The sequence below is a fragment of the Globicephala melas genome, chromosome 13 (genome assembly GCF_963455315.2).
Source record: "Globicephala melas chromosome 13, mGloMel1.2, whole genome shotgun sequence".
NCBI lineage: Eukaryota > Metazoa > Chordata > Mammalia > Artiodactyla > Delphinidae > Globicephala > Globicephala melas.
Window position 1 is genome coordinate 59,490,771 of NC_083326.1, and position 22,210 is coordinate 59,512,980.

The 22,210-nt window shown below is 51.9% G+C and overlaps 1 protein-coding gene across 11 annotated transcripts in view; it reads left to right on the forward strand.

Annotated features, from left to right (window-relative positions):
• Nucleotides 1–22,210, forward strand: part of MTCL1 (microtubule crosslinking factor 1) — a 123,274-nt gene that overhangs the window by 69,784 nt on the left and 31,280 nt on the right. For 7 of the 11 annotated variants that reach the window (XR_009566506.1, XR_009566508.1, XR_009566507.1 and 4 more), the window contains exons 4-8: nt 1,324–1,383; nt 6,645–7,919; nt 8,960–9,115; nt 19,150–19,380; nt 20,571–20,768. Coding sequence is in view for 8 of the 11 variants with exons in the window: in XM_060311017.1 (XP_060167000.1) it covers nt 1,324–1,383; nt 6,645–7,919; nt 8,960–9,115; nt 19,150–19,380; nt 20,571–20,768 (1,920 nt within the window). In the remaining 3 variants the exon portion in view is untranslated. Of the gene's footprint in view, nt 1–1,323; nt 1,384–2,512; nt 2,588–6,644; nt 7,920–8,959; nt 9,116–16,297; nt 16,421–19,149; nt 19,381–20,570; nt 20,769–22,210 lie in introns of all 11 variants that reach the window. The other 4 variants (XM_060311014.1, XM_030836637.2, XM_060311015.1 and 1 more) reach the window with 2 other exon arrangements.

Below are 22,210 nucleotides of genomic sequence, written 5' to 3' on the forward strand. Positions count from 1 at the left end.
AGGCCTCCAGCCTCCGAGAGGCTCAGGGGCAGCTAGAATTTCAGTTGTTTCTTAACCCTGAAATTCATCCAATAAATGGCACGGTCTAACCTTCTGACATCGAGACACTGTAATGCACACAGAACTGAGTGAATTAACGTTGAGATCTGATGTCACGGAGGCGACTTGCAGGAGAGCCTCCTTCCCAGGCTGGGCGGTGTGCGGGGTGCAGCAAAGGTACAAAGCAGAGAGGGCACTGCCCCTCTCTGGGTCAGCTCCCAGGGGACCCCGGTCCCCCTCATTCAGGTGAAGCTGGCCGTGGGGGGAGTCTCTTAACTTTCCAGACTGCTTTCTTGTAACTTGTGCTGTGATGACACCCATCCTTTCGGGTTTCAGGTTCCTTTGTCTTCCCTTCAGAGCTTCTGGCTCTCCTTCCAGCCGTTCTTTCTGGCTCCGCACTTGGCGTGAGCGGGAACTGCCTTGCCTCCCTGTGCTCCTGTCTCAGGCATCCCTTGGCCTTTTGATTTACTTCAGACACACTTCTTGCCCATAGCAGGCAAAGGTGCGCTGTAACGCATGTAAAACTAGGCGGGGACCCAGCCTGGCCGCTTCCCACATGAAGAAATGATGAACTCGCTAAGACCTAAGAGGTATGTTTAATCAGGAATTGGCGTGGGGTCGTGGAGAATGTCGCAACCTGGATTCTCCGTAAACAAGGGCCACCGTCTCTCCCTCCGACCACTTTTCACCTCACTGCTGCCCACAGGTACTCAGGAAATGGTAATTCATTTTGATATTAGCCCAAACAAAACATAATTCGGAAGGTAAGGCAGCTCCAGAAACATTACATATCTTTTACCCAAAACTTCCTACCTTTTCCTTTTCCCGTCTCCCCTCCACAGTCACAGTGACCCAAAACTCCCTCCTTCACGAAACTGAAGGATTGGGGAAAACCCCAAATCCAATAATCAGGACTTAAAGCCTCTCAGGATGCGAAGGCCTCCCTGAGCTCACCCAGCTCCCTTTACTGTATTGTATTCTTTTGTATTTATATTTACATACTTTTTTGGCTGTGCCGCGTGGCTTGTGGGATCTTAGTTCCCTGACCAGGGATTGAACCCAGGCCACGGCAGTGAAAGCTCGGAGTCCTAACCACTGGACCACTAGGGAATTCCCCCGACTGCCTTTATATTGTTGACTCTAGTTTGTTTCTTGATTCCAGTGACAAAAAGAGCCTCCGTCCACTGTGTGTGTCCCCTCCCAGTGGGGACCTGCCACCTAGTGCCGGCTCCCCCGTGTGACCCCCCCTCCTCCGTAACAGAATGTCACCTGGATCTATTTCAGAGTTCCCTGAAGAGAAGAGGCAGCCGGGAAATGTACAAAGAAAAGAAAGCCTTCACTCAGGTAAGCAGCGTTCCACTCTCATGTTACCACGTCTCCTCATTTTGAATTTTCTCAAGTGTTAGTGTCACCTTCAATATCGTCAGAGAAACATGAGCTGCCCCAACATCTGGACTCATCCAAAGCCTCTGTGGGGTGAAAACTGTCTTCCCAAACCAACAGCTCTTTTGTTTCTCGCACCGATCAGCTGGTGGTTTCTTCAAGAAGGAGGAGAGCAAACCGGCTTCCTGAGCAGCATAATTGTGTGCCGTTCAGGCAGGGCTCTGCCATGCTCACAGCTGGTGGCAGGTGTTCTGGCCTCGAAGACATTCACACAGTAAAGCAGTAAAAGAGCACAGCTGCCGTTGTGTCGGGTCATCCATACAGCATTGTTTTGAGTGTTGGTTTTTTTTTTTTAATGCACAAACTGAAGGGTGTCTTAAATTGTCCTAATTGAAAACAAGGTGTTCTCTCTAAGGTGGTAAGAGTGGGGCCCTTTCTGTGCACATGGCACGTGGCCTTCAGAACTTCCTTAGCTTTTCTGAACACTCGCTTTGCTGGATTCCTTCTTTTAAAAAAAAAAAAAAAACTGCTGCTAGTATTAGGTGTTGGCGAGAACAAGGCATCATTGGGGTGTCAGCTTCCTGAGCTCTCAGAGCGAGGACTAATTAGAGAAATGCAGTAAGTCCAGGAAACTACGAGCTCCGAGGCCCGGGGCCGGCCTCCCTGTGAATCCCACACCTGATTCCCTTTGCTTTCTCCCCTCTCCAAAGTCCCCCATCCCCAGAGCAGCCTTCACGGAGGGCCTGGCTGCGTGAGCTGGAGGAATGCCAGAGGTTAACTGTTCTCCACGTCTCTGCTCCCCAAATCTCCCTTTGGAATCCGCTAAGAAGGGCGACATTAAAATCTGTCGTCCCCACTACTGGGAGCTTCAACCCCCTTGGGCTTTGAGTCTGTTTCAACGTACTGGCTCCTGACCAGGGAAGAGCTTCTCTTTCAAAGGGTCGCCTCTACCCATCGCGGGATGGACAGCGTGCAGTGTACTCACCCGAGGGTCAGTCAGGCTGGGGACAGGAGAGGGGAGACCCGGGCTCGGGAGCAGGTTAAGTGCCCAGCCTGCGGGATCGTTGAGCAAGGAGTTTCTGTCTGGCAGAGCGGTGGAACGGAGCGCCTTGGGAACTGCAGGTCCGCAGCCAGAACTCAGAGGAAACTGGCGCCCCGGCGCAAGGTAGGCGCACGCGCAGTCAGCGCTGGGGGGCTGGCCAGACGGCAGACTTGCAAGCCAAAGAATATATACCCGTAGCGATATATTTCTGTCGCTTGTCAAGGCCTTTCCGCTGGTGGTGGCGGCGGTGGCCCTGTGTGTGTCCTCCCCTCCATGCCCTGCTTGCCTTCTCTGCCTGCACCAGGTGTGTCACGTGGGAAGGTTACTGGACCTGCTTTCACGCTGCATTCCTGGAGCTATCGGACCATCTCCTGAAACCAGAGCCTGAGATCAGCCTAGACCCCTCCCCTGGAGTCTTGGCTGAGCTTTAGAAAGTCTTCAGTTACAAGATAAGATGGGTATCCAGCCCGTGCTGCTTTAGCTGAGGCTGTGATTCCCCATCTTATTAGAAGGACTTGGCTTCCCGCCCCAGAATAGGCTGAGCCCAGCTCCCCACACACCCAGCCCCCAAAACACTGCTCCAGCCGCCTCCACTGAGTGAGGAAGTCTGATCCCTTTGTTAAAGCCACACACTCCCTTGGCTTCAGAGATGGCCTTTCCGTCAAAAACTGCGTTAGTCATGGTTTAGTCAGGCCTAGTAATGCATGGGTGTTGCATAGAAATGAAGCATGCTTTAATCATCTATTCGAATTTCTCGTATGTGGGTAGTTTCTTTTGGGATATTTGATCAATCCTCAGGTAATCTATGAATTGGACGCTCACTAGGGTATATCATAGAATCTTTTTTTACAAAATTTATTTTATTTTTGGCTGTGTTGGTCTTCGTTGCTGCAAGCGGGCTTTCTCTAGTTGCGGCAAGCAGGCTTCTCATTGCGATGGCTTCTCTTGTTGTGGAGCACGGGCTCTAGGTGCACGGGCTTCAGTAGTTGTGGCTTGCGGGCTCTAGAGCCCAGGCTCAGTAGTTGTGGCACACGGGCTTAGTTGCTTCACGGCATGTGGGATCTTCTTGGACCAGGGCTCGAACCCGTGTCCTCTTCATTGGCAGGTGGATCCTTAACGACTGTGCCACCAGGGAAGCCCTATCATAGAGTCTTGTTTCTTTACCTGACCTGGGTTTAAGTTCAAGGAGACAGAGAAGGATGGTTGTAATTTATAATCAGACTGTGGGGAATGGCAGAGAGGGGGCGGGGGCGGATGGTGTGAGGTTTCTAGAAATCAAGGCAATTTGAGGGCTCTCTGGGTTTTTTTTTTTTACCTGTATAAGGCGGGTGCAGATGAGTATTTACAACCAAGTACAGAACCCTTGGGGAAGGCCCAGTCTCCATGTGCCTCTCGTGTGCCTTCCCCGATTTCTCAGTTCAACTTTTGGGGGAAACCCTCAGGAGAGATGGCCTGAGACCCTCTGATCTTGGTTTGAGACAAAAGCATCCTGAACTGTGCAGGTGACTCTGCCCCTTGGCCTCCACCGTCTCAAGGCCTCACCAGTTGTGAGTTTCCAGGGAAGTAGGGTCAGGACACTTGTCTCGGCTGGGGCCCTGCCCATCCCTGGGTCCGCCCAGGCTTGAGTCCTGGGCTGGAGGTGGAGTTCCCTTGTGGCTGGCAACATTCTCCTCTCTGATCTCCACGTCTGTCCCCAGGCACGAAGTCGAATTTCTGTGCTTCCGGGGAGATAGGATCGTTTAGGTGATTTTGGACACGGTACAAACACTGGCTAGCAAGTTAATGTTGGGGCTAAGGGTCTTCCTATCCCAGACTTGTCACCTCCAAACTGATACATTTACAAAGTATTGACAATCTGTCTCTATTGATACGTATTTTAGTTTATTCAAACTCTATTCCTTCCTGTGACAACGAAGACCTCTCTGTGTATTTGGGTACAATAGATTTCCTACAAATCTATGTTTACCAAAAATTGAAAAGATGCTTTTGATTGTTCTACTCTCAAAAGTTCTAAGAAACTGGGTTGTTTAACATGCCAATTTCTGGTACATAGTAGGTATTCAGTATTTACCGAAGGAATGAATGAATCAACAAATAAGTATGCTTTTCCCCTTAGGATTAAATATAGTATGTCTTTTACAGCCCGTGTATTCTAGGTAGGCCCTTTAAAATATATATATATATCATTACCCCAGCAGTGATCACCCATCTTGCTCCATTGAGCAGGTCACAGACACCCTTGTTATGTCTGCCTAACCAAAAACAACCCAGATAAGTTCTTAGATCACGAAGACCATGCTCTCCTCCCAGTGACATTTATATATAACTCTCCTGATGTACGAACAGGAAAAAAAAAAAAACAGAATTACTGGCTCCTTTTCCCCAAATTAATTGAGTTTCAGACAAAGCAGAAGGTTGGCTTCAGCGTGCTCGAGTGTGGAGATTGGCCACATACAAACTAGTCAGCTATATGCTGTTCCTTTTGACCTTCACAACGACCTTGATTGAGGGCTCTGCTTTGGACAAAAGGGGCTGGTTCCCCAGGGCTCTGCGCTCAGCCCGTGGTGCCGTGGACAGAAGGAGCGGGACCGGTAGGCCCTCTGCCAAGAGGTGGCGTGAGAGAGAGTCCCTCAGAGGGTGCGCGGGCAGCACCAGGGCTGCTTTCCGTGTGGTTCTGGCTCACAGCTGGCCTGTGATTTTTCTTTGAATCTTACCTGTCACTCTGCTTTTCTTTCCTTCCATGGGTTTGTGGCTCGGGCAGGAGGGGTCTAGGGGCGGAAGGAGGAGGAAAGGTGTGGGCACCCGGGGAGGCGTTTCTATGTCTTTCTGCCCAATGGTAAGCGAGCGACAAGAACAGGGCGGAGAATGAGCCGTGTTCTCTGAGGAGGAGGCTGCACCAGCCCTGCGGGCCTGTTTGCACACAAGTGATCTGGAAGAGTCATCCTCCCCCGGGGGGCTGACTTGCCGTGGAGATGACGACTCTCCCTCCCCTGGGTTGATGGGGTGTGACCACCACCCAGCGCATCACTGAGTTTGTGTGGCAGGGGGAGCCTTTGCCTAAGCCTTTGACCCCGTGACAGCCTTTTGAAACTTGGTAGCCAATCCCAGAGGAATGATTCGTGAAATCGGTCACTGTTGCCAGCCACTGAATATGAAGAGTTCACGCAGCTTCAGGGCGTTGAGACCTGCGCTGCGCAGGCAGAGTCCACTTTCCAGTTGCTCCAGAAACTGCCTTCTTGACCGCAGCCGAGCAGTGTGGGCTTTTAGTAGCCGCGAGCCTGCTCCGGTGACCCTCCAGAACCCTCTGGGATCCCGATGACCACCACTTCTCAGGTTTTAAACCACTTAACACCTTGCCTTGGGTTTCTGAGTTTAATTTCGTGCTGTGTTACAGCCACTAAAGGCCAGAACGTAACCAAAGTCAAGTTCGCGTGGGGAGAGGAGGGTGCGAGTCACCCGGGCTTAGGTTTGCAATAACCATTTCATACTAACCGTCAGAGCTTGGTACTTACTGTGCAACTCGGCTTCCAAAGCACCCTCATGCCCGTCATCTCATGATTTGTCCTCATGCCATCCCTGTGATTTGTTGGGGGAGGGGAGGCAGGGGAGGAGGAGAGTTGGGTTGCCGTGTCTCAGGTTCCAGCAAAGCTGGGCTCTGATTTGGGGTCACCTGGCCTCCCCATCCTGTTAATACCTGTGAGGTGCTGGCCCACCCCTCTGATGAGGTAGGAGGTAAGTGGCAACAGGTGGAAGTGGCCACAGAGGCCCGTCTACCTGCCCCAGGCTGAGCAAGGGGTCTGGGGTCTTTCACTTGTCAGGGTGGACCCACAAAGTAACAGGGGGCGGAGCGGGGGGGGGTCGCCGCGTTGCTGACGGGGCTGGGTTTCATCTCATTCACTCATCTCCTGGGTGATGGTTTTCATGTGCACGTTTTTCCAAACTGTTTGGTTTCCTTTGTTCTGTGACAAAGCCACCACCAGCAGTCCCCGGTGCCCCCGTGAAGGCCCCGGGCTCACCCTGGCTCTGTCGTGGTCCCTCTAATGAGCGACTCCACGCACTGATGGGAAGATCGGTGTTTTGTGTGTGCGTGTGTCGGGGGCGAGGTGCGAGGGAAATCGTCACAAACAGGAACACTGGGTATTTTCAGATAACCGTCCTCTGGGCTGTTCTCTCCTGGCAGGATGACAGCGCCGACCTGAGGTGCCAGCTCCAGTTTGCCAAAGAGGAGGGCTCGCTGATGCTCAGGAAGATGGCCAGGCTGGGGCGGGAGAAGGACGGGCTGGAACAGGAGCTGCAGAGGTACAAGGCCCTCTACGGGGACGTGGACAGCCCGCTCCCCACGGGGGAGGCCGGCGGGCCGCCCAGCACTCGGGAGGCCGAGCTGAAGCTGCGGCTGAAGCTGGTGGAGGAGGAAGCCAGCATCTTGGGCCGGAAGATCGTGGAGCTGGAGGTGGAGAATCGGGGCCTCAAGGCGGAGATGGAGGACCTGCGGGGCCAGCACGAGCGCGACGCCGCGGGCCGGGAGCCCCTGCCCGGCGTTCCGACCTCGCCCTTCGGGGACTCCCTGGAGTCCTCCGCAGAGCTGCGCCGGCACCTGCAGTTCGTGGAGGAGGAGGCGGAGCTGCTGCGGAGGTCCATCTCCGAGATCGAGGACCACAATCGACAGTTGACCCACGAGCTGAGCAAGTTCAAGTTCGAGCCGCGGCCGGAGCCCGCGTGGCCGGCGGGGGGCGCGAGCGGCGGAGCGCCCCTGCAGGAGGAGCTCCAAGCGGCGCGGCTGCAGATCAGGGAGCTGAGCGGGAAGGTGCTGACGCTGCAGCATGAGAACCAGGCGCTGCTGTTGGGCGCCCCACGCTGTGACCCGGTCGCGCCCCCGGGCCCGCGCGCCCCAAGTCCCCGCGACAGCGACGCTGACAGCGACGCGGGCAAGAAAGAGAGCGATGGGGAGGACGGCCGCGCGCTGCAGCCCCGGCGGGAGGGCCCCATCGGCGGCGAGAGCGACTCGGAGGAGACCTTCGAGAAGACGTCGGGCTTCGGCAGCGGGAAGCCGTCGGAGGCTGGTGAGTGCCCGGCAGAGCTGCTCCGCGCTCGGGAGGGCTCGGAGCGCCTGGCGAACATCAGGCACGAGGCCGAGCGGCTGGAGCGGACCGTGGAGCGCATCATCACCGACACCGACGGCTTCACGGACGTGCCGCTGCAGGGCGGTGGGGCCTTGTCGGGAGCCGGCGTCCAGGGCGCCAAGGAGGAGCCCCAGCTGCTGGGGACCCTCAATGCGAGGATGAAGGCCTTCAGGAAGGAGCTCCAGGCCTTCCTGGAGCAGGTGGAGCGGCTGGGGGAGGGCCTGTCCCCTCTGCCCCACCTCACCGAGTCTTCCAGCTTCCTGTCCTCTGTGACCTCCGTGTCCCGGGACTCCCCCGTCGGGAACCTGGGGAAGGAGCTGGGCCCGGGCCTGCAGGTAAGGGGGCTCCTGGCTCTGCCTCCCTGCTCCCTCCTCCTCCTCCTCGCTGGCCTTGCCGCACTGCAGCTCATCCTGCTCACGGCTGCTTGGTTATGATCGCAAACCTGCATTGTACTAAAGCCTCAAGTTCCAACCAAAACCTTTCTATTGGTTGGGTTTCTCCTTTTTTTCTTTACCCCCCCCCCCCCAGTTTGGTTTGATTTGGTTTAGCTCTCTTTTGTCGCCTTGTTTCTTTCTCCCTTTTCCTCTTATTTTTAACTGCACCGCCGCTGCTCTTAGCTAAGAGCTCCTCCCTCTTGACACAAAGGCTAATCCTGCTGGCAGCGCTAGGATCGTCGCAGTCTGTCCCTTCTTTTTTGTTTTGGCGTCCCGAACGACCAGCCATCCCAACGAAGAAGCAAAGAGGAGTTTAAGACGCAGTACAAACGCACTTCATGGTCAGGATAATTAGCGGACTTCCCGGGAGCGCGTGCGTCCCTGCCTGGGTTCACTGCCCCAGGGACAGTCCAGCCCTGAAGGCCGTAGGCAGCCAGCCCACCCGTTCCCTCTGCGACACAGCCCGGCCGGGCGAGGAGCGCGGCAGAGAACCCCCGGAGCAGCGGGCGGCGAGTGGAGTAGCCCCAGGACTGCTCTCGCGTGCGCCGCCCTGGACTGTGGCTTTCGCCGCGCGACCGCAGAGAGGAAGCAGCAGGAGCCTTGTTTCCGTATCCTTCGTGGGTAGTGCGCTTGCGGGCGAGTCTGACTCATGCGTCCCCATCGCATGCGCCTCATAACCAGCGTGCTGCCGCTTTCTCCCTCTTTCTCTGTTTGCTTTTCAATCTCTCAGCCCGCCATTTTGCTCAGCTTCATCTTGGCTCTGTTCTCTTTTCTCTCTGAGGCCGCTGTGTTTACGTTGGTTTCTCTGGTCATGCTTTTCCTCATCCCCTAGTTCTCCAGTCATCTGTCTACCTTCCCCACCTCACCCTGCCCTCTTGTCCTTTGTGTTTTGTTTAAAATTTTAAAACAAAAACAAAAAATCCCTCCCGTGCACCTAACAGTCCAAACTGAGAGATCAGCTGGAGTGGCAGCCCGGGCAGGAGCGAGGGGAGGAGCGGGGGCCCCTGCACCTCCGAGCCACACGGGAGCTGCACCGTCGAGCCGACGGGGACGCGGGGAGCTGCCGGCCCGGAGCCCAGAGCTGCTTCAACCTGGAGGTCAGCAGGGGTGGGTCCCAGCGGCCACGCCCCCTCCCCTCCTTCCCCTCCTTTGCCGTGTATGGTGTGAGGGTTCCTACCTGGGTCCGAGGCCCCTACGGAACGGTGGGGGGGGGGGCGATGTGGAACCAGGGGAGACTTAACTGAATCAGAATCCATTGCATGCAACTGAACTGAGGGGTCCATACAGGGTGAGGGCAGGGGCACTAGTTCTGCTGGGTCCTCTGGCAAAGCGGATGAGACTGATTGGTGAGTGCTCTGTGGCTTCTTGTCAGGCAGTAAGGAAAGCAGGACTGAAAACCAAGCATGTCCCTCCTGCGTCTTGTGGGCCCGCCCCACGTTTTCCATGCCGGTGCTCCAGTTGTAGGGCAGAATCAGGGATGCTCTCCTGACCCGGCGGCTCTTCAGCAGTCCGTTGTCATAGCAACCCATGTCCACAAAGCTGGGAGCCACCACAAATACTCCATTGTATGCAACAGTTGTCCTCTCGGTGAATGCTCTTCCCTGCAAGTAATTCAACCCAGTGCAGAAGGACAGGTGGCCCCGAGGAGTGAGCGTCTGGCTCTGGTACTGCCCATTGAGGCAGGTTACTGCAGGGTTAGAGCCGTATGTTCTGCATTAGAAAAGGTCGGGATGAAGGGTCTTCATTCATCAGTCCCAGCGGGGATGTTGCCATTCAGCTCTGAGGCATCATAGCAGTTCCCAAAAGGCAGGGGAGAGGACGAGGAGTGTTGCGGCTCCTGTGGCTGGTACCGATTTTCTTTTTTTTCCTGTATGATTTTATAACTATAAATATACAGTAAAAATGAGCAAAAACTAGTCAATCAGAGTACGTCAAATGATAGGACACGTAAGGCCACGACCGGCCCGTCTGCGCCCTGTCCTGCACACGGGGTACTGGCACCAAAACCCATGGCCAGAGGTGGGGTGTCGACGCCCGTTTTCTCTGCCCACCGTGGCCCTTCCTCGTTTTCCACGGGCTGCTCCCTGGTCCTGTCCCTGGAGCCCTCTTCCCTCTGATACACCGTTCAGGGCATGTCCCATGTAACCATGTCTGGTTCACTCTGGTGAGTGTCAGAGGGCTCCTCGCCCCCCAGGCCCTGCTGGATCCTGCTGGAGTGATGAGCGTGCTCCTCGCTTGCCCAGACTCGTGTGCTTTGCAGAGCTTCAGAAACTGGTAGTGGTTTTGGACAGAGGGAAATGCTTCGTTGAATCAAACAATGCTGTGGGAAAACTAAACCTTCGTAATAGGTCAATTAGCAGAGTTAGCTGTTGCCATGTGACTTAGGGTCACTGAACAGTGTAGCTCAGAAGGGAACTTCAGACGAATCCCCTCATTGTGCAGATGAGAAGAAAGAGTGTGATGCAGTGTCAGCAAATTCTCCCCACCCCCCAGCCGGCTGGTGGTGGAACTGGGTCCAGAACCGTTTCCTCGGGCCTGGTCAGTCCTCTCCCCACCCCGACCCCTCCTGTGAGGAGTGCTGCCTGTACAACAGGGACTGGTCCCCACTGGGCCTGGACACCTCCAAACCGAGCTCTGTCTCCGTGGGGGGCGGTGTTTCCAAATGCAGATCCCCCGGGGGACTAATTGTGTGGCCAGCTATCTTGCCTTGGAATGTTTCTTCTTTTAAGCATCTGTCTGGTTTCCTTTAATTTTATACATTTTAATGAGGAAGTAAAAAAACTCAAAGGCAAGGTCCAGGAGCGTCATTTTCTAGAAGGGGAAATAGAATTACTCAGGAGTTAAACATCCTTTGTTCTCATTTTTTATTCACCAAGGCATTTCACACAGAAGAGAAAACTCAATTATGGATGCAAACACATTGTATATTAAAATACTTTCTAAAAGATGAAACGTATTCTAGGACCCCTCTGATGGCTCCATAGTTTTCCCTTTTATGAGAAGAGCCGCGTGGAGATCGCTTGTAGGGTCTGGACTCAGTGGAGCTGCTGCATCCCTGGGGTGGACATCACCCCGACAGACTGCTCAGTTTGGTCTTCGAATATTACTTTGGATTAAAGAATTGTACAGTGGACAGTTCTAGGGAGCAGAACTCTTAAAACCTTTTAATGAAAATGCAACCGAATTCATTGCCAACAATTGCTTTCCTGTGAGGCTCTAATGGAAACAGTGCACAAAGCTTCCGTCAGGTAGCAGGGAAACCCAGCCAGAGAAGCTGCTCTGGGTTAAAGACACACGTCACGTGGCATGGGTGTCATTTCTGCTGTACAGCAAAGTGATTCAGTTATATATGTTCTTTTTCATATTCTTCTCCATTATGGTTTATCGCAGGATATTGAATATAGTTCCCTGTGCTATACAGTAGGACCTTGTTGATCCATTCTGTATGTAGTAGTTTGCATCTGCTAATCCCAAACTCTCAATCCATCCTTCCCCCTTGTTAGCAGTTTTCTTTACTACCTCTTCCGTTGCCCTTGAAATGACCCTGGTTTGTCTGCATAGCCAACTCCTCCTGTACACGTGTGAATTTCCTTCAGCTCCTGGCCCTTAGCTCCTCGGAGTGGGTGGTGGAGGGACTGATAGGAGCCCCAGGATCAGTGGCTTAAAAGAAGAAACAACTTTCTGAACTTAAGCTGAAGTTCAGAAAATTTCTCCGTTCCAATTTCTCAAGTTCCATTTGTGAAGTGCTTTCTATGTTTCTTGCCTTATGGATTTTCAAGTTTGGGGAAAGGGGAAAGAAGTTAAGTGCTTATTTGACAAGATTTGGGTGTTTGGCTAAACGCCCAAACTTAACTACTACTAGTACTAGCAGTACCAGTAGCAGCGGTAACAACAACAAGGTGAAAAAGAAAAACACTACCTTCTTCCAGGGTACTGTGTTAGCAGATAACAGATCTGTGAAGTGAGAGGTCTGCCCCTCTGACTGCACACGATAAGCTCGGGGGAGGGGAAGGTGTATCTACCCAGCCTCAGAACTGTCACAGCCAGAGAGAGCCGGAGTCACAACCTGCTAACACCCACTAACCTACTAATGCAACCACACAGAAGTTAGCTGCTCAGAGGAGAACAAAGCAACCAGACTTCAGAAGGACCACTACTACTGTTGCCCGTTCGTCTCGGTAGATATCAGCGAGATTCTCATGTGGCACTGGATTCTTCCCTGACTTTGCTCCCCGTGGCTCCCGGCAAATCTGCTGAGAGATTCCCATTTGTTAAGGAGAGCAGGGTACGGGATATGTGGTTTGGAATGTGTGGGGTGCCTTAAAAATAGTTCTGAATGAGGAGTAGCCGAGCACGGGCACTGGTCAGATTACACACATAAATGACACCGAGCCTGTGCCCAGAGGATTGAGTTTCTGGGTCAGAAATCTCAGAGATCTTCTCCTGAGCCCCTCCTCTTGTCCTTTAATCAACGAGCTATCCCTTCGGCCTCAGCTGTGACATACCAGCCTCGATAAAATGACGTGGGGTTTATGCCAAGTATGTGTGCGCAGGTGTTGACCCGATAAACCACTTTGGGAAGAAGGGGTAGCGAAACCGGCCAGAACAAAATGGAAGTCACGGGAGATGAGGTCACAGGGATGCAGGCGGAACGGAGTCCTAGTTAGAAAGTAGTGTTGCCAGTGTGTAATAAGTAAGTGGCTACAATGAAAAGCTTTTTTGTTTGTTTTTGGTATATCGAGATAGTGAAGTTGTCTCCTTAAGTGTGGAAAGTAACTTATAAGCCACTATCTCTGAAGATGGCCAGGAAATTAGCAGTGTAAATGGGCGTGGGACACGCCACGTAGGGGCAGGTGTGGGCTGCGGGCTTCCCAGCAATAACACAGGGAGGTGGCTGTGGTGTCGAGACGAACACGAGCCCACAGCCTGGGGGCCACTGAGGAGGGTGTCCATTCACGTAAACGGTCTGCACGGGACGAGGTCAGTGCGTTCGATGTCTTAATCAGAATCTCAGGTGAGTGGGCGGAGGATGGTTTCAGAATCTAACCTTCGGGAACTTGGCGATGAAGGGGGAAGTACGTGTTTTCTGGAGGAGATCTCTGCGTTGCGTGAAAATGCTGTGAATGTGGCGGTTGTGTGGCCCTGGATGGAAATTTCTGCCACAGCCTGTTTGTATTTTGGCTTTTGTAACAATGGAGTAATGGCACCCTGACAAGGAGCAATTAGTTGTCCATAGAGTTTAATGTTCCGTTAGCAAAAATAGACGAGAAAAGAGTAAAATGTGTCGTAGATGAGGAGGATCTAGAAGTTTCTGTCGTTGATCAGCCTCCACAGACGACATGGGAGCCGCTGTAGGTGAATCAAATGTCCCAGATGAACATCCTCATAGGACTTCAAGGGTCCTTTTCTGTGACCCTTCAAAGGTGAGGTTCAAACAGAGGAACACATTTTTAATCGAACGACACTGAAGAAGCCTGTATATTTGTTCAAAATAAAAAGTTTATATAATTGTTAAGATGACAACCAAACGAAATAGTGTAATATGTAGAAACTAAATTAATAGGTCTGCTTTTCTTAAAAGATCAGCTTGATTTCAGTGCTCGTTTTAACATCTAATAATTCAGAGCTTTGGGCTGGTACCAAATGTGTTAAAATACGGAGGCTTTTCATATTTTAAATGTACAGAGTAGCATGTAACTCAAAAGTAAATCTGGGACTTCCCTGGTGGCGCAGTGGTTAAGAATTCGCCTGCCAGTGCAGGGGACATGGGTTCGAGCCCTGGTCTGGGAAGACCCCACATGTTGCGGAGCAACTAAGCCCGTGCACCACAACTACTGAGCCTGCGCTCCAGAGCCTGTGAGCCACAACTACTGAGCCCGCATGTCACAACCACTGAAGCCTACATGCCTAGAGCCCGTGCTCCGCAACAAGAGAAGCCACCGCAATGAGAAGCCCGCACACCGCAACGAAGAGTAGCCCCCGCTCACCGCAACTAGAGAAAGCCCGCGCGCAGCAACGAAGACCCAACGCAGCCAAAAGTAAATAAATAAATAAATAAATTTATTTATTTTAGAAAAAAGAAAAAGTAAAGCTGGAGGAATTCCCTGGTGGTCCAGTGGTTACGACTTGGCGCTTTCATTGCTGAGGGCCGAAGTTCAATCCTTGGTTGGAGAATTAAGATCCTGCAAGCCGTGCGGCATGGCCAAAAGGAAGAAAAAAAAAGTAAAGCCGGCCGAAGAGCAACCAGCTGACCTGGAAGCACTCCTGTGCCAAACTCCTAGAGGGGCAGGAGGGAAGCCCCAGGAGGGCAGGGGTCGGGGGCCGCTTACTTACTGCTGTGTCCCCAGCATACAGCCGAAAGCTATAGGCACTCAGTAGATAGAAAGTGCTGCATAAAATATCTACTGTCCTTTTAAATATAGAGCTCTATTCCCAAGAAAGTTAGGAAAATCTTCAAGGGTTGGAATTGACTTCAGAATTGAAAATGGACAGGGAGAGAAATGAACCAGGACCACCCCTGCAAACTGCCCTTTATGAAAGGCTGAAGAAGCGTCTGTCCATGACGGGGGTTGGTGGGGGGCAATAGGACAGCTTGCCCAGCAGCGTGGAGCCTCCCCAGGTACCCGTCAGGACAGCGGCCTCACCAGGACCAGGCTCTAAGCTGATGTCACCTGGAGCTGCAGAACCCCCGAGGAAAGGAGAATTTCTGTTCAGCTGCTGGCTTCTGCAAATTCAAGACCATCTGCGGACACATCCTCAGCCCAGGCCACACTCGAGATCCTAGCTAATGCCCCACCACCGCAGATGCGCTCATGGCGCTAGCGCAACAGCAGCTGGAGCCACTCTGAGACCTCCACGTCCTAAAATTAGCAGATAGAGACTGTAAAAGAAGTGCTCTCAGATTGACCAAGGGCCAGCAAACAGGACAAAAAAGTAAGTTGTACTGTAAAAGACCCCACATATTAAAAAAGAATAGAACTTTTAGAAATGAGAAATTAGTCATTGGGGTAAATTCGAGATGTAGAGAAATACCCCTCTTCAGAGAGAACCCCAGACTCTGCCTAGTAGATATAAAAGGCTGCAGTAATAATACCTAGTAACCAGCAAAGTACAGAGGCATTCACGTTCTCAGTAGTTCTTGAGTCTCTTGAAAAGAGGATGACCTTAAATCTCTAGCTTTCAAACATTTTATCTCAAAGTGGTGAGTTCCCAGTGTCTCTGATATTCGGTCTCCATCCTTCTTTCTGTAAATTCTCTTGTAGTCAACCCTGTGCTAGGGCAAGTGCTCTGCTCTTTTATTGTCTGCATTTCCTACTCTTGGGATGTGATCTTCACTCATGACGATCCAGGCAACACCAGCTTATATCAGAGGAGAACAACGGTACCCTCGGTGAGAAACAACAGATGAGTTAAATGTAATCACAATGAACTAGCGAAGTGACAACTGTTTTTCTTGCAACAGACCACTCTAATCTCCAGCTTTATAAATCACCTATCTTCACGCAGCAGAAACCAGTGAGTAGCATGGCACGCCTCAATTTTAATGATGACTGAGATTTTCAATATGACACCGTTTCCATCTCTGAAAAACATTTCAAAAGGAGAAGCTCGGCCTCTTTCATTGCCATTTGCACATAAAAGATGGATTTTACCAATAACAATTATGTTAAAGATTCCTTTAAGTATTTTAACCTAAAATGTAGCGAGCAGATCTTATGTAGCTCCTCCAAGGCACCGTGTGTGTCTGTTTGGCGAAGGAGCCCCAGGCCGGTTACCCAGAGCATCCTGGGTGGGAATGTGAGGAGGAAAGACAGGCCTCCCATGGGGCAGGGAAAACTCTAACAGGAAAGTGTACAAACTCATTTAACTATGCAACTGAGAGGCACACGTGAACTTGGGCAGTGAATCTACGAGGCCGTGTGTGAGGGGGTCATGCTTGACCATCAGGACTGCCAGCTCAGGCACCACCTGCATTTAAAAAGCCATCTCGAAGCTGCTATGGGGGCTGCCTCCTCTCGGCCTGGTTTGTCTTACCGTGGTGGCCGAAGCTCAAGTGATGGGTACCGCTTACCCACCCGTCTGCTGGGGTGAGAGATGCAGGGCAGGCGGAGCCCAGGTGAGGCACTGGGGGAGCTGCCGAGAGTCACTCCTCTGCCGCTGCGCCCATGCGTGCCATGTCACTCCACGTGCGTCCCTGCCTTGTGCACGTTTGTCCTGTGTCTTCAGCTCAGACCGAGTTCTTGCTGCCACTAAACCCCTTCCTTTGTCCCACCAATCAGCTTAGGGGCTCCCCCATTTTACCTGAACAGAGTGTATCGATAAAGGAGCTGCAGGGTCAGCTTGCGCAGGTGGCCAGACGGCATCAAGAGGAGGCAGAGAGATTTACAGACACCATCCGGCAGGTAAATACAGACCACGGTTCAGCACCACCTTCTCTGTCTGCAGGGCCCCTCGAGAGAGAGACGAGAGAGACAGAGAGGGAGAGAGAACGAACAAGAGGTGTTCTATAAGGACTCTGTCTCCCGCACAGGCTGGGCAGCCTGGGCTCGGGGCTGGAGGGCGTGTGGAAGGGACATCCCTTCAAGCTGCCCCCTGGGGATCTCATAAAGATCACTACCTCCCTCCCTGCTCGAAAGCATGCACTTCCATGCTGACATTGTGGTCTCGGGAAGGTCTTCCTAATATCTAAACTTCCCTGCAGCCAGACCAGCAAAGCAAAGTAAGGGCCCTAAACGCCGGACATTAAAGCGTGTCCATAACTTTCACTGTCCTGCAGATTGATATGTTTTGTCAGTATTAGGTTAATTTTCTGAGAGAAACATCACAATTCACCCATTGTTTTCAGAAAGCTGCCGTTAACTGAGCTGTGGCCTTATCAGCTCTTTCAGCTGTTTTAGAGTAACCTGTTCCTGGCCCCTGATCCCTCATCCACTCAGTCCTTCCCTAGAGTTCCTAGGAGACGGACTTCACTGCCCACGGGCCTCCGAGGACCATCCAGTTCCTGCCACCCCGGATCTACTTGAGTCGTAAACAGATACCCAGGCTCAGAATTGCCGTGGCTGCTGCTTTCTGTATTTGTTCTTGAGAGAGATCTGTATCTTGAAAACCAAAAACCAGTTGATCTTGAAATGGCACCGTGGTATTTTAAATGCATGTCCTATGCAAAATAAGGTACCTGTGTATCCAAGAACTTATTTTGGCAAGGAATGTGCGTTACACCAAAGCCCCGTGTTGCTGTGGTCGTGCTTATCTAAATGGGTCAAAAACTGATTAAGGGAGCCCCTTCTGCACCTTGCCACGCAGAGCCGAGCCGGGTACCCTCCTTTACCACTAGACGTGCACCCCTTTTTAAAAGTTACATTTATAGGTCAAGTTTCATGTATTATTAGGTAATACGAAATAATGTTCCTTCTGTAAAGGGTAAATTCCTAAGTAATTTAACTTTTTTGCATTGCACCAGAAATCATGTTTGAGTGAATTTATCCCTGGAGACGCCGTTAGCAGAATGGCAGGGTCCCAGGTGTTTCTAGTACTTGGATTCAGGATAAAGGGGTGGGTGTGAAGAGTCTCCCAGTCCTCAGTTGGAGGTGGAGAGATGGCATCTAGGCTTGTTCAGAGGGGAATGGAAGGGGTCCCCTCACCTCCCCGAGGGTAGAGGACCAGAACTCTGCGACTTGGGAAGTGTGTGGGGTCCTGGAGGAGAGGTCAGAGCCAGCGAGTCAGGAAGGGTCGTTTCCAGGAGGTTAGGGATGAAAAGACCAAGAGAACAGTCCCTTCCCAGGGCTGCGCCTCCAGCGGCCAATCCTGGGGCCCCTCTGGGGCACCCGCCATGCACTGGGCGCTGCACAGCATGAGTTAGCGGCACTCAGCAGCTGAAACTTTACCAGGGTCAGTCGATAGCCTAAGGTAACACAAAAATAAATTGCAGACACTGGATTTCCAGCAACTGCGCTGACGCTTCGTCACTCCGTCCTGTCCTGCATCCACAGGGGAGCGAGCCGGTGGTGGGACTCAGGGCTGCTGAGAGCGTGAATGAAATCGCCAGTGCTTTATGTTATCCCAGCTTCAGGTGCAAACTCAGTCTGGTATCACGACAGTGGCCATGCAAGTGATCGCATAGCCCAGGGCCTCACAGAGCGGCCTCGCTGGTCACCGGCCTTTAGCACGTCAGTCAGACCTGTGTCGACCTCAGGCAGCCACAGTCATGCTCCCGTGGTCCCATGGCTTCAGAGCACCCATCAAGTTCTTCAGGGAAACAAAACCAAACCCACCCATTGGCTTTTGGCACAAGAGGGGGTATTAGGTTAGGATAACGATAAGGCTGGCGCTCTAACCCTCTCTTTGGTCTGTGCAACAGAAAGCTTTCATCCCAGGTATCACTTTAGCTACTAGGGATGTTATTCCTGTGCCCTTATCTGTAAGTTAAGATTTTATTCGTACCCTTTTGCTTAGTCATTATTGACACGTAACAGTTGTTTCCCGCTTGGAAGAGTGTCTATACCCATGTGGAAAAGGCAGCAACTAACATAGTGATGGAAAACGTTTCTTTCCCAGCAATGCTTTTGTTTCCCTGAGTGTCGCCCATACCTGGTAGGAAGGTGAGGTCTCAAGCCTGGAAGTAGCTTGTCGGTCTTTCCTGTGCGCTCACCCTGTGTGCAGTCTAGTACTAGCTTGTCCTCTTTCTTTCAGGGGCTGTGGGGACCACAGGGCCCAGGAAGTCAAGGGGAAGGATTCCCCCTTGCTCGGCCTCGACAACTGCAATCTGCCTTGGGTACCAGCCCCCGTGTGGAAGGCAAACGGGGTCTGCATATAAGTCATCTGTGAGCCCTCTCTCCAAGAGAGAGTTCTCCTGACGGAGTTTAGAAACATCTAAAAACACCACGAGAGACTCCATGATGAAAACTGATCCTGACACATCCCCTTGAAAGAGCACTTGCTTCTGAATCAGAAAACGCTCAAGGTTTTGTAAATAGCGAACCTCTCAAGGAGTTTACTGAACGTGGGGGAGCTTCTGCGTTTCACGTCCCACGTGCAGAATGACACGGATTGGATGGCAGTTTGCAGAGACCCTCGGTTTGGGTGCCAGGTCGGGACAGGTACCCGTGACACCGTCTCTTTTCTTCCGTTCAAGGTGGAGGAGGGGCACCTGTGTGCCCTGCGGCGGCGGGAGCTGGAGGTGCACAGCCTGGCCCTGCAGAACTCGCTGCAGGAGCAGACCTGGAGTGACGAGAGGTACTTGATGCAGCGGGAGCTATGCTCCCTGAAGCAGAACATCTTCCTTTTCTACGTCAAACTCAGGTGGCTGCTGAAACACTGGCGGCAAGGGAAGCAGGCGGAGGAGGACGCAGAGGATTTCGTGGAGGTACCTCTGCCGCGGGAGTTCCTTTCCTTTGCATCTGTTTTGCTCTTGCTCCCACCCCCAGCCAGGCCCTGCTGTCCCCCCTCCCCCGACACGTACAGTCATGTTCTGCTGTTTCAGAGTATTTTGTCAAGTCCAATCCAGGCAGTGGAAACGCAGTGGGTTGTCCGTGCTGCCCTTTGACCTCATTTTAAGAGCATGCTGGTCTGTAACATCATCTTGCAGACAAGTGTTGCTGCCGTGTCTTTTGTTGCTGATAGATGAATTCCGAGAGATTTGTGGAATGTCCTTATCGGTTCATTCCATAGTGATGGTTTGTAAAACCTAGTTCTAACTTGTTCTCTCTCCTTTCCATTTCAGTTTTTGGTCCTAAATGCCAGAGCTCGTTCTGCCAGTGCAGTTTCATACGGTCTCTCTGAGCTCCAGGGGGTACTTTCTTGCCACCTCTGAGATCTGTATACGCTTCCTTCTTATGCCTCAATTCACAGATTCACAACAGAACCAGAACTGAGTTATTTGCTTTCTGATTTTTATTGATTAAGGCAGAGTGACCTCCAGCTCTGCAGGTTCCTCCCTGGCCTTGCTCTCTGGTGAACCCAGGGCTGGAGCCGCTGGTGTCCATTTGTTCTGGACATCCGTGCCCCTGGCTACCTTGTCGGCTGCTTTCAGGGCTCTGTGACTGTTGGTTCCTTTTAGCCCCTAAACACCTTTCCTCTGCCTCCTACTCTCACAGTGTATGCAATTTTAGGACACCCTATGAATGGGAAGATACAGTGATGCTCTTGCCTCAGGGTGAAGAATGTCTTCAAAAATGAATTCAACCTGCTTTCAAATAGCCATGACCTAGAAAACCACCATTAAGCAGAACCTAGTAATAGTTGTAAAGTTCTCTGTTGATCAGTACTTTAGAGTTCCTCCTCCTCTCACTTATAAAACTGTTAACTGTGAGCAGTAATAATTTATAAGTAGTAATATTTCTAATCTCTTCTAATAAACCTGGGCACCCACTCTATGAAATTTAAATGGAGAAAGTAGCCAATGAGTGCCATGGCCAGAAGGAGCCTGTTAGGGGAAAGGGCTGAGAAGCAAAGACATGATAACCCCTGTAGTGGGTAATTATCCTCAAACACTAAAAATCAGGCTTCAGGGCAAAAGGATTCGGGTGGAGCTGTGATCATCTCCTGCCGTTTCAGAGCGAGCTTCCAGAGACCTTCCACAGGCTTGGGGAGCCTGGCGTTCAGGAGGATGCGAAGGTGGACGGTCCAGACCCAGATGACGACGGTCCAGGCTGTGGCTTTTCCCTGGGGGAGCATCCTCCACAGTTTGGTGTGCAGATCGGTGACCACGGATCACGGCTGCAGCCCACAGACGGGGGACAGCTCCACAGGCAGGTGGGTGCCCGCACCGGGGAGAGGAGACCCCTAGTCTGTCTGTCGTCAGTTCACATGCTGTTGTTCCCAGGGCAGAAAGGTCTTGTTTATTTGGCTTATTCACATAAATAAGGACACGATAAGGTCACATGGATTGTGTCCCCTGAAGGCCAGCGAATGTACCTCAGCAGGAAGAGAAAACAGTATGGGATGGAGTAGCCTGTGCCTTATAAAGGTTGACCATTCTTCCAAGGAGGAGGTACCATGACCATGGCCAGAAAAGGAACTTAGGGCTTTGCTGTCGTTTGCTGAGTAGGCATCGGCACCATCACTAAACTGGCACCATAACGCACAGGAGGAAAGACACAAGTTTGGTTTTTTTAATCCCCAAACATGTATAAAGTGTTTCAGGATCGTTTCAAGCCACATGAAACAAAATGTCCCAAATAAAAATATTTGACGACACTTGGAAAAAAAATGAAAGCGTGTGTAGAGAGGTGGGATTTCAGTGTAGAACCTTAATTATTAGTGCTGCCAAACGCCCCATTCATTTGTATAAGCAGACAGGCCCACAGGCCCTGCTGAATAAGCCAAAAGATACTACGGCCCCCAGAGTTTTTGCGCTTTTCTACGAAACGGCAGCCGTAGAGGGTTTGGAGTGCTGAGGTCCTGTGAGACTAAGGCTTTCTCGCTCCTGGGCATCGTGGCCTGAGTCCCTCCTGACCCTGTGTTGCTTCTTTGAGGGTCCAGCAAGCAGAGCCTGGCTCCGGGGTGAGGCGCAGGGCGGGGTGGCCCCGGACACAGCTGCAGCTGCTCCGCCACAGGCGTTTGGGTGCTCCCTGAGCGCACACCGGGCTCCACAGCTGCGGCCCCTCCCTCTGCCCAGAGCCTCAGGGCATCAAGGGGGAGAGGAATGGCAGCAGAACCTAGGCTCTGATCCAGACGAGGAAAGTGGCAACGTCTGAGCTCAGGCCTGGGGGAGTGTGCCTTTCGCCTACTGCTTTCTCTCCGTGTACAACTCAGGTTTTCACAACTGAAGACCTGATTTCTACACGTACTCATCCACCCTTCATTTTTCCCAGAATAATATGACTCAAGAAAGAGGTTATACTTTCAGATGAATTTTTAATTACCGTTATTAGGAAGTTTGTCATTAGGCCAGTGTCCATGGGGAGATTTTTAGCTCATGGAATGTGTTTTCCGGCAAAGATCCAGTTAGAAAATAAAATGCTACTTTGCAGAAACATCCTCTAAAATCTACCAGTTTTATTATTTTTAAAAGCGATGTTGTCACTCAGTCCTATGAAGTATCTGTGATTAATTCACATAGTACTCCTCCATTGCCATTTAGCCACAAACCTACTGCCTCTGAGGGCGCCTGTTGGGTGTTTCCCACGCGTGCGTCCAAATGCTTTGGAAGCGGGGGGAGGAAAACAATGTAACACATCTGGTTTCCCAAACAA